This window comes from Salvelinus alpinus, chromosome 4, assembly GCF_045679555.1.
Source record: "Salvelinus alpinus chromosome 4, SLU_Salpinus.1, whole genome shotgun sequence".
Classification (NCBI taxonomy): domain Eukaryota; kingdom Metazoa; phylum Chordata; class Actinopteri; order Salmoniformes; family Salmonidae; genus Salvelinus; species Salvelinus alpinus.
In genome coordinates this window covers 89,457,843-89,470,135 of record NC_092089.1, presented here as the reverse complement: position 1 = coordinate 89,470,135, position 12,293 = coordinate 89,457,843, and the positions used below count along the sequence as shown (strand labels likewise).

Here is a 12,293-nt window from a genome sequence, read left to right as displayed (position 1 = left end):
AGACTGTGTAGACAGGTAAACAACCACTGTCCCAGACTATCAGACTGTGTAGAGAGGTAAACAACCACTGTCTCAGGCTATCAGACTGTGTAGACAGGTAAACAACCACTGTCCCAGACTATCAGACTGTGTAGAGGTAAACAACCACTGTCCCAGACTATCAGACTGTGTAGACAGGTAAACAACCACTGTCCCAGACTATCAGACTGTGTAGAGGTAAACAACCACTGTCCCAGACTATCAGACTGTGTAGAGGTAAACAACCACTGTCCCAGACTATCAGACTGTGTAGACAGGTAAACAACCACTGTCCCAGGCTATCAGACTGTGTAGAGAGGTAAACAACCAATCATAGCTCTGGTCTACAATATGGCTGCGTTTCGATTCTTGGGAGTTGCATCACTTCCTGAAAAGCATTGAACAATGGTGAAAACTCCCTCTAGCCCAGGCTTACACCAATCCAATGCTTTTGAATCCATGACAGAGATGTAGGTGCACACTTTTGGGAGAAGTGCAGAGAATTGGGATGCAGCTTATCTCAGTAGTGTACTAGAATTGGGATGCGGCCTATCCCAGTAGTGTACTAGAATTGGGATGTAGCCTATCCCAGTACTGTACTAGAATTGGGATGCGGCCTATCTCAGTAGTGAACTAGAATTAGGATTTTGCCTATCCCAGTACTGTACTAGATTTGGGATGCAGCCTATCTCAGTAGTGAACTAGAATTGGGATGTAGCCTATCCCAGTACTGTACTAGAATTGGGATGCGGCCTATCTCAGTAGTGAACTAGAATTGGGATGTAGCCTATCCCAGTACTGTACTAGATTTGGGATGCGGCCTATCTCAGGAGTGAACTAGAATTGGGATGTAGCCTATCCCAGTACTGTACTAGAATTGGGATGCGGCCTATCTCAGTAGTGAACTAGAATTGGGATGTAGCCTATCCCAGTACTGTACTAGAATTGGGATGCGGCCTATCTCAGTAGTGAACTAGAATTAGGATTTTGCCTATCCCAGTACTGTACTAGATTTGGGATGCAGCCTATCTCAGTAGTGAACTAGAATTGGGATGTAGCCTATCCCAGTACTGTACTAGAATTGGGATGCGGCCTATCTCAGTAGTGAACTAGAATTGGGATGTAGCCTATCTCAGTAGTGAACAAGAATTGGGATGCGGCCTATCTCAGTAGTGAACTAGAATTGGGATGTGGCCTATCTCAGTAGTGAACTAGAATTGGGATGCGGCCTATCTCAGTAGTGAACTAGAATTGGGATGTAGCCTATCTCAGTAGTGAACTAGAATTGGGATGTGGCCTATCTCAGTACTGATCTAGAATTGGGATGTGGCCTATCTCAGTAGTGAACTAGAATTGGGATGCGGCCTATCCCAGTACTGATCTAGAATTGGGATGTAGCCTATCTCAGTAGTGAACTAGAGTAAAAAACCTCAACATTGTGTCTTGTTATAGATATTATAAGGGTGAAGTATAGCTATGTGGATGGAAACAGAGTTTAGACATTTCAGGCTATGCGTATGGAAACAGAGTTGGGACATTTCAGGCTATGCCTATGGAAACAGAGTTGGGACATTTCAGGCTATGCGTATGGAAACAGAGTTGGGACATTTCAGGCTATGCGTATGGAAACAGAGAGTTGAGACATTTCAGGCTATGCGTATGGAAACAGAGTTGAGACATTTCAGGCTATGCGTATGGAAACAGAGTTGGGACATTTCAGGCTATGCGTATGGAAACAGAGTTGGGACATTTCAGGCTATGCGTATGGAAACAGAGTTGGGACATTTCAGGCTATGCGTATGGAAACAGACTTGGGACATTTCAGGCTATGCGTATGGAAACAGAGTTGGAACATTTCAGGCTATGCGTATGGAAACAGACTTGGGACATTTCAGGCTATGCGTATGGAAACAGAGTTGGGACATTTCAGGCTATGCGTATGGAAACAGACTTGGGACATTTCAGGCTATGCGTATGGAAACAGAGTTGGGACATTTCAGGCTATGCGTATGGAAACAGACTTGGGACATTTCAGGCTATGCGTATGGAAACAGAGTTGGGACATTTCAGGCTATGCGTATGGAAACAGAGTTGAGACATTTCAGGCTATGCGTATGGAAACAGAGTTGGGACAATTCAGGCTATGCGTATGGAAACAGAGTTGAGACTTTTCAGGCTATGCGTATGGAAACAGAGTTGAGACATTTCAGGCTATGCGTATGGAAACAGAGAGTTGAGACATTTCAGGCTATGTGTATGGAAACAGAGTTGGGACATTTCAGGCTATGTGTATGGAAACAGAGTTGAGACATTTCAGGCTATGCGTATGGAAACAGAGTTGAGACATTTCAGGCTATGCGTATGGAAACAGAGTTGGGACATTTCAGGCTATGCGTATGGAAACAGAGAGTTGAGACATTTCAGGCTATGCGTATGGAAACAGAGTTGGGACATTTCAGGCTATGCGTATGGAAACAGAGAGTTGAGACATTTCAGGCTATGTGTATGGAAACAGAGTTGGGACATTTCAGGCTATGCGTATGGAAACAGAGTTGGGACATTTCAGGCTATGCGTATGGAAACAGAGTTGGGACATTTCAGGCTATGTGTATGGAAACAGAGTTGGAACATTTCAGGCTATGCGTATGGAAACAGAGTTGGAACATTTCAGGCTATGCGTATGGAAACAGAGTTGGGACATTTCAGGCTATGCGTATGGAAACAGAGTTGGGACATTTCAGGCTATGTGTATGGAAACAGAGTTGAGACATTTCAGGCTATGCGTATGGAAACAGAGTTGAGACATTTCAGGCTATGCGTATGGAAACAGAGTTGGGACATTTCAGGCTATGTGTATGGAAACAGAGTTGGGACATTTCAGGCTATGCGTATGGAAACAGAGTTGGGACATTTCAGGCTATGTGTATGGAAACAGAGTTGGGACATTTCAGGCTATGCGTATGGAAACAGAGTTGGGACATTTCAGGCTATGCGTATGGAAACAGAGTTGAGACATTTCAGGCTATGCGTATGGAAACAGAGTTGGGACATTTCAGGCTATGCGTATGGAAACAGAGTTGGGACATTTCAGGCTATGCGTATGGAAACAGAGTTGAGACATTTCAGGCTATGCGTATGGAAACAGAGTTGGAATATTTCAGGCTATGCGTATGGAAACAGAGTTGGGACATTTCAGGCTATGTGAATGGAAACAGAGTTGAGACATTTCAGGCTATGCGTATGGAAACAGAGTTGGGACATTTCAGGCTATGTGAATGGAAACAGAGTTGAGACATTTCAGGCTATGTGTATGGAAACAGAGTTGAGACATTTCAGGCTATGTGTATGGAAACAGAGTTGAGACATTTCAGGCTATGTGTATGGAAACAGAGTTGAGACATTTCAGGCTATGTGTATGGAAACAGAGTTGGGACATTTCAGGCTATGCGTATGGAAACAGAGAGTTGGGTGTGTGCCTTGTTATGTCCCTTGAGGTGAGGCATTGGCCGTGTTCGAGAGCATCAAAACCGTGATGTATCGTGGGTAAATTGTGACTGACTGATTGATCTACAAATGAATAGTGAGTAGTTATTTATGATGCAAGGTGATTTGTAGATCAGTCAGTCTCAACTCGCCTTTAAAGTTGGCTGCGGTGTCAAACGCAGACATCGGGATTGTTCCACATCGCAGGCGATTAACGACTGACAGATCTACAAAAAAACCTTGCGTCATAAAGAACTAGTCATTATTATTTGTAGATCAGTCACAATTTACCCAAGGCACGTTACAGGTTTGATCCTCTGGAACACAGCCATTGTCTCTGTCTGTTTGCATGTTGATCCTCTGGAACACAGCCATTGTCTCTGTCTGTTTGCATGTTGATCCTCTGGAACACAGCCATTGTCTCTGTCTATCTGCATGTTGATCCTCTGGAACACAACCATTGTCTCTGTCTGTTTGCATGTTGATCCTCTGGAACACAGCCATTGTCTCTGTCTATCTGCATGTTGTTCCTCTGGAACACAACCATTGTCTCTGTCTGTTTGCATGCTGATCTTCTGGAACACAGCCATTGTCTCTGTCTGTTTGCATGTTGATCCTCTGGAACACAACCATTGTCTCTGTCTGTTTGCATGTTGATCCTCTGGAACACAGCCATTGTCTCTGTCTGTTTGCATGCTGATCTTCTGGAACACAGCCATTGTCTCTGTCTGTTTGCATGTACAGGTCAAACCCAAGACACGTCATTCTTTCCATTGGAGCTGGTTTTAGCCGTGTGATTATCTGGCTTCTGCCTCCCTCTGCTGGCTGTTCTGTAAACATCAAACTGTAGCTGAAACACACTGCATGTGACCCTATCAATGAACAGAATACCATTCGTGTCAAAATCAATTAAACAGAAAATATAATTTAAAAAGTCAATAAATAAAAAAAATACAACAAAATATTTTGTCCCACTCAAAATATATTGTTGAATTCATCCAAGCTTAATCTTTGCTCTGTATCTCTTAAATATCCCAGTGCTCACCACACTTCTTCAGGTATGTCCATTTATCCTTGTATTTCCTCTATGTCACTACAGGTATGATCCCAAAACAGACACATGGACCACGGTGTCCTCTCTGAGTGTCCCCAGAGATGCTGTAGGTATCTGTCTGCTAGGAGACAGGCTATACGCTGTCGGAGGATACGACGGAACATCCTACCTGAACAGTGTTGAGTCCTATGATGCACAGAACAATGAATGGACTGAGGTAACTTGAATCATTCCTTAGATCTTCATAGAATGCTTTTCGACCCAGAATTCCAATAGCCAGGCACAACCTTTTATTTCCATACTGTAATAGCTTTTTAAGACAGACTGAATGACCTTTCATTACCCTTTACTGTATGTCTCCAACAGGAGGTCAATCTCAACATCGGAAGGGCTGGAGCCTGTGTTGTAGTTGTGAGAATACCTTGAGGACTACAACTCCCTACAACCCCCAGGAATGGCACACACCACCGATGTCACTGAGAATGTTTTTCCTTCAGTTTTTCAACTGTAAAGACAAACCTCTACTGCATTCCTCACAAACCAATGTTTCCATCAACAGTGATTTTCATTGTCCACTTGAAAGTATTTTATCTTTGATTATAAGAACGTACTTTACCATATCTACGGATCAAGTAAGTGGTTAGCAATGGTTAAAAAAAATTAAGAAAACTCTGCCACACTCTCTTTGGTCTGGTTACTCTGTTAAAATGCTCTATCAGAAAATAATGTTCCGAAAATAATGTTCCGAAAATAATGTTCCGAAAATAATGTTCTCTATATGATACAAAGAAAGAAATTACATTTATTAACTGATACTTTTACATTTATACAGTAACATTCTATATTTGTCTCATCACATAATATTTTTTCGATTTATACTCCTATGTATATCTCTCTTTTAGCCACCGGAAAATTAAACGTACTTTTTCTATTTTTACTACATCTCTGTTGCTAAACTGGATTTCTACTCTTGGACAAAACGTTTTGAAGAAGGATCACTGTGAATAATCCTGAAGATGAAGAGTTTGCAAAGTGCAATACCGGGTACGCTGTACCAGAACAATTTGAGAAAGTTACTCACGTTGCACAACAACTGTGAGCTGGACATAGTTATTTTAGAAAGGAAAGAAATCTAACAAAAAGGTTTCAAAAAGTTTTCTTTTCTTTCTTGGAAGCTATAGCTGAATTACACCAAAGTCATTACCCAGTCTTAGAAATGTTTTGTACATGTTTTAAAAATACGTTTGAATATACAAATATATCATATTGATATTTCGCATAACTACAAAGATGTTAGTAGGTTTGCTAAAATTGCAGTCATCTTTATAAAATCATATCATGCCTAAACCACTGCATTACTGTCATCTCCAGGGTTTCTTTTTATATTTTGGCATGCTAGTTCATATTTATTTGTAAATAAACAATATTGATATTTTATTTGGTGTTTCATTAGGATCCCCATTAGCTGGTGCGAAAGCTGCAGCTACTCTTCCTGGACTCCACGCAACACATGAAACATGACATTACACAAAACATTAATAGACAAGAACAGCTCAAGGACGGCACTACATCAATTTAAAAATGGCACATGTTGCCTACATATCAATACATACACACAAACTATCTAGGTTAAATAGGGGAGAAGCGTTGTGAGGTGTTGCTTTATCAGTTTAAAAAAAAACCAAGTTTGCGGTTCATTTGAGCAACGGAGTTCCACACAATACTGGTTCTGTATAATACTGTACGCTTTCTTGAATTTGTTCTGGATTTGGGGGACTGTGAAAAGACCCCTGGTGGCATGTCTGGTGGGGTAAGTGTGTGTGTCAGAGCTGTGTGTAATTTGACTATGCAAACAATTTGGGATTTTCAACACATAAATGTTTCTTTATAAAGAGAAGAAGTGATGCAGTCAGTCTCTCCTGAACTCTTAGCCAAGAGAGACTGGCATGTATAGATTATATATGAGCCCTCTGATTACAATGAAGAGCAAAACGTGCCGCTCTGTTCTGGGCCAGCTGCAGCTTAACTAGGTCTTTCTTTGCAGCACTTGACCGTATGACTGGACAATAATCAAGATAAGACAAAACTAGAGCCTGCAGAACTTGCTTTTTGGAGTGGGATGACATAAAAGCAGAGCAAATCATTATTATGGACAGTACCCTCACCATCTTTACAACCATTGCATCTCTATGTTTTGACCAGGACAGTTTACAATCTAAGGTAACACCATGTAATTTAGTCTCATCAACTTGTTCAACAGCCATACCATTCATTACCAGATTCAGCTGAGATCTAGAACTTGTCACAGGCCGGCTCATAGCCTGTGGCAAAAATGAGGGGACACGAACAACAGGTATAGGCCAATCAAAAAGGTTCTTTATTATAAACCAAAAACGATTAACTTTAAACAAAGAAAAAGGAATGAGGTGTGGACGTATCATAATGTAGGGTGTATGTAAAGTGCAGGGATGCGTGAATCTGTGTGTGTGAATATGACTGAGTGAAAACTATGTAAAACCACAAAGGAACAAACAAAACAGGATCATACCTGGAGGAGCAGAGAGAGAGAGAAGTGGTTAGTGAAGCAGTTTAAATACACTGAGCCCAGGTGGCTCCAATCACTAACAACCCTCCTCTGCCTGCAGGAGGAACCGCCCCTGCAATGCAGAGGGGCCGTGACAAACTTTAGGAATAAATTGTACCAAATGCAATGCCCTTAGTTTTAAAGATGTTCAGGACCAGTTTATTACTGGCTACTCATTCCAAAACAAACTGCAACTTTTTGTTAAGGGTTTCAGTGACTTCATTAGCTGTAGTTGCTGATGTGTATATGGTTGAAACATCCGCATACATGGACACACAGGCTTTGTTTAATGCCAGTGGCAGGTCATTGGTAAAAAAAAAAAAAATGAGTACAGGGCCTAGAGAGCTGCCCTGTGGTACACCACACTTTACATGTTTGACATTAGAGAAGCTTCCATTAAATAAAAACCCTCGGAGTTCTATGAGATAGATAGCTCTGAATCCTGAGTGGCGCAGCTGTCTAAGGCCCTGCATCTCAGTGCAAGAGGTGTTATTACAGTCCCTGGTTTGAATCCAGCCAGGCTGAATCACATCCGGCTGTGATTGCGAGTCCCATAGGGTGGCGCACAATTGACCCAGCGTCGTCTGGGTTTGGCCGGAGTAGGCCGTCATTTTAAATAAGAATTAGTTCTTAACTGACTTGCCTAGTTAAATATAATTAAATAAAATCCACAATATGGCAGAGGTTGAAAAGCCATAATGCATACATGAATAACAGTTTATGGTCAATAATGTCAAAGGCTGCACTGAAATCTAACAATACAGCTCCCACAATCTTCTTATTATCAATTTCTTTCAACCAATCATCAGTCATGTGTGTCAGTGCAGTACATATTGAGGTCTCCTCTCTATAAGCATGCTGAAAGTCTGTTGTTCATTTGTTTACAGAGAAATAATTGTTGCTCTACAACATTCGCAGAGTACGACCCTGCCTCACGCAGGAAGCGGCGCAGGTCCTAATCCAGGCACTTGTCATCTCCCGTCTGGATTACTGCAACTCGCTGTTGGCTGGGCTCCCTGCCTGTGCCATTAAACCCCTACAACTCATCCAGAACGCCGCAGCCCGTCTGGTGTTCAACTTTCCCAAGTTCTCTCACGTCACCCCGCTCCTCCGCTCTCTCCACTGGCTTCCAGTTGAAGCTCGCATCCGCTACAAGACCATGGTGCTTGCCTACGGAGCTGTGAGGGGAACGGCACCTCCGTACCTTCAGGCTCTGATCAGGCCCTACACCCAAACAAGGGCACTGCGTTCATCCACCTCTGGCCTGCTCGCCTCCCTACCTCTGAGGAAGTACAGTTCCCGCTCAGCCCAGTCAAAACTGTTCGCTGCTCTGGCACCCCAATGGTGGAACAAACTCCCTCACGACGCCAGGTCAGCGGAGTCAATCACCACCTTCCGGAGACACCTGAAACCCCACCTCTTTAAGGAATACCTAGGATAGGATAAAGTAATCCTTCTAACCCCCCCCCCTTAAAAGAGTTAGATGCACTATTGTAAAGTGGTTGTTCCACTGGATATCATAAGGTGAATGCACCAATTTGTAAGTCGCTCTGGATAAGAGCGTCTGCTAAATGACTTAAATGTAAATGTAAATGTAAATAGCATTGTATTTCATCAAGCACCATTTTTCCCCAACAGTTTGATAAGAGCTGGTAGTAAGCTGATAGGTCTGCTGTTAGAACCAGTAAAGGCCACTTTACCACTCTTGGGTAAAGGAATGACTTTGGCTTCCCTCCAGGCCTGAGGATAACCACCTTCCTCTAGGCTCAGATTAAAGATATGACAGATAGGAGTGGCTATAGAGTCAGCTACCATTCTCAGTAGCTTTCCATTTAAGTTGTCAATGCCAGGAGGTTTGTCATTATTGATCGATAACAATAATTTTCCCACCTCTCCCTCACTAACTTTACAAAATTCAATGCTTTTCTTTCATTTTTTTCTTTTATGCATTAGTACGATGGCTCACTGTTCGTTTTTGGCATTTCCTGCCTAAGTTTGCCCACTTTCCCAATGAATTAAAAATAAAAATAATTGGCAACAGGGCCTCCCGAGTGATGCAGCGGTCTAAGGCACTGCATCGCAGTGTTCCCAGGCTGTGTCACAACCGACCGTGACCGGGAGTCCCATAGAGAGCGGCTGGCTTCTGGGTTAAGCGGGCGGGTCTTAAGAAGCATGGTTTGACAGGTAACGTTTGGGAGGACGCATGACTCGACCTTCGCCTCTCCCAAGCCCATTGGGGAGTTGCAGTGGTGAGACAAGATCGCAATTGGATATCACGAAAAAGGAGGTCAAATACAAAAACGTAAAAAATAAATAATTGGCAACATCAAATGGTTTTGTGATGAATAAGCCATCTGATCTGATGAAAGATGGAGTTGAATTTGTCTTTCTGCCCATAATTTTATTTCAAGTACTACAACGTTTTTTCCCATCATTCTTTAAATTATTGTTCTTGGCTTCATAATACAGTTTCTTCTTCTTTTTGTTGAGTTTAGTCACATCATTTCTCAGTTTGCAGTAAGTCAGCTAGTCAGATGTGCAGCCAGACTTATCAGCCGCTCCCTTTGCCCCATCTCCTTCAACCATACAGTTTTTCATTTCCTCATCAATCCATGAAGCCTTAACAGTTCTAACAGTCAGTTTCGGAATAACAGGTGCATCTTTATCAGTAATTGGAAGAAGCAATTTCATAAATTCATCAAGTGCAGCGTCTGGATGCTCCTCATTAATCACATCAGACCAACAAATATTTTTAACATCATCTACATAGGAGTCACAGCAAAATCTTTTGTATGATCTCTTATACACTATTTAAGGCCCAGCTGTTGGAACGTTGTCTTTCCTGGATATAGCCACTATATTGTGATCACTGCATCCAATGGGTACGGATACAGCTTTAGAACAAAGCTCTACAGCATTAGTAAAAATGTGATGGATACATGTGGATGATCTAGTTCCTGTAGTGTTTGTAAACACCCTGGTAGGTTGATTAAAACTTGAACCAGATTACAGGCACTGGTTACAGTGAGGAGCTTCCTATTGAGCCTGACACCTTGATGAGTATCAGTCAATATTCAGGTCCCCAAGAAAGTAGACCTCTCTGTTATCATCACATACACTATCAAGCATTTCACACATATGATTTAGATACTGACTGTTAGCACTTGGTGGCCTAAGGCAACACCCCAAAAGAAAAGTCTTTAAATGTGCCAAGTGAACCACAGCACTTAAGTAACACCCGACATAAAATCTTCTCTAAGCATTACAGGGATATGTCTCTGAATATATACAGCAACACCTCCCCCATAAGCATTCCTGTCTCTTCTATAGAATAGTTATATCCTTGTACTGCTACATCATCAAATTAATTATCGAGTCTCAGAAATGGCTAATATACTGTTTTAATGTTATCGGATATTAGCAGGTTATTGATTTTCATTTACCTTATTTTTAAGGCTACATATATGAATATGGGCTATTTTCAGCCCTTTCCTGGGGAAATTATCAAAGATAGACACATTTTTATTTGACTTCATGTTTGCTACTGTTGTCACTTTTGTCTTTTGGGCATATATTATTATTATATAATATATAATTTTTTTTTTAAATCATGATTTGACACAAATGCAGATCTAGAAATAAGATGACTTCATCGTCTCTTTTAGTGTTTTTTTAGCCCCCTTTATAACTGGTGTTTACATGCGTCCTTTAAACCTGTTGTTGTCCACATTCTGATGGTGCCCACATTTTTAGACAGGTGTAAACGTTTAAAAAAAACGCATCTTCCTGACCACAAGTGCAAACGGATCGAGACAGTCCAACCATTTAAATCATAATTATACCGCCCTCTAAAATCATTGACAGGTAGCACCATTGACTTATTTATTTATTTTAAGACATATTGATGACATAAGTATTATTTTGAAAAGTAAATCTGTGAAATAATTAGCATACAAGGAAATCTGTTCACAATGCGGACACTGTGGCTGGATAAGAGACACATTTTAATACCATGTGTGTGCACGCAACAAACCTTGATCAGATAGGGATTAGATCATACTGATCAGATAAGGAAACCTACATGTTAGCACAAGGTGTAAACGAGGCTTATGTGACACGGTAAGAACCATGTTTCCCAGGGAACCCTAATCAGTTGTGAACATCTAAAAATGTATAGAAGCATCTCAATGGACAAGGAAAGAGGTTTCAACTTTGTACCTGTGCCATTATGGCATCTGTGACAGCATGGGCAGCGCCATTGAGGCTATCTCCATTTAAAGTAGTACATTTTCTTATTTTTTTTGTGTTTGAAAAAAGTGGAAGTGGAGAGTGGAAATGGGGCACAAGCAGTGAGTTGAATCACACCTGCCTTCAGGTGGTTGTCTTTCAGTTTTATGTCCCATACTTTATACAAGGAAACAAATTTAATGGGCAAAATCTGTTGTTTTATTTCTGGTAGGATCTTAACGTGATCACCCTGTTGCAGGAGAACTTTCAATGCAGGACATGTAAAACTTGTAATGTATTTGAGGTTTAAAAAGGCGTTTGAAGTTTGTAATTTCCACTTAGAAATTTCAGACTTGATTTTCCCTTATGAAAAATGTGACCGATTGGCTTGATTCGTGTAGCAACATTTGAAATGTTTTTCTTCATTGGATAAAGGTAGATCACACTACAGTTGCGGAACAATGGGAAAATAATTCTGCTTTGAAAGTTGATAAACTTGTAACCTCACTTTTGACAAAATGGCCCTTGAATGTTTTGGTACACCTACGGGAGAGCTCTTCTTTGTCTTCACCCATTCAAATCAAAGTTTATTTGTCACGTGCTTACTTACAGGCTCTAACCAAAAGTGCAAAAAAGGTATTAGGTGAACAATAGGTAAGTAAAGAAATAAAACAACAGTAAAAAGACAGTGAAAAATAACAGTTGCGAGGCTATAAAAGTAGCGAGGCTACATACAGACACCGGTTAGTCGGGCTGATTGTGCCTTGCGGTCGGAGGCCGAGCAATTACCGTACCAGGCAGTGATGCAACCAGTCAGGATGCTCTCAATGTTGCAGCTGTAGAACCTTTTGAGGATCTCAGGACCCATGCCAAATCTTTTTAGTTTCCTGAGGGGGAATAGGCTTTGTCGTGCCCTCTTCACGACTG

At 41.4% G+C, this 12,293-nt stretch overlaps 1 protein-coding gene across 2 annotated transcripts in view; it reads left to right on the top strand.

The window, feature by feature from the left end:
• The window catches only part of LOC139574650 (kelch-like protein 4), a 61,991-nt gene extending 55,999 nt beyond the window's left edge, over positions 1 to 5,992 (top strand). For both annotated transcript variants that reach the window (XM_071399407.1, XM_071399408.1), the window contains exons 10-11: positions 4,601 to 4,772; positions 4,922 to 5,992. In XM_071399407.1, the coding sequence (XP_071255508.1) occupies positions 4,601 to 4,772; positions 4,922 to 4,981 (232 nt within the window). In that variant the 3' untranslated portion in view covers positions 4,982 to 5,992. The remainder of the gene's footprint in view (positions 1 to 4,600; positions 4,773 to 4,921) is intronic.
• The last annotated feature ends 6,301 nt before the right edge of the window (positions 5,993 to 12,293 follow it).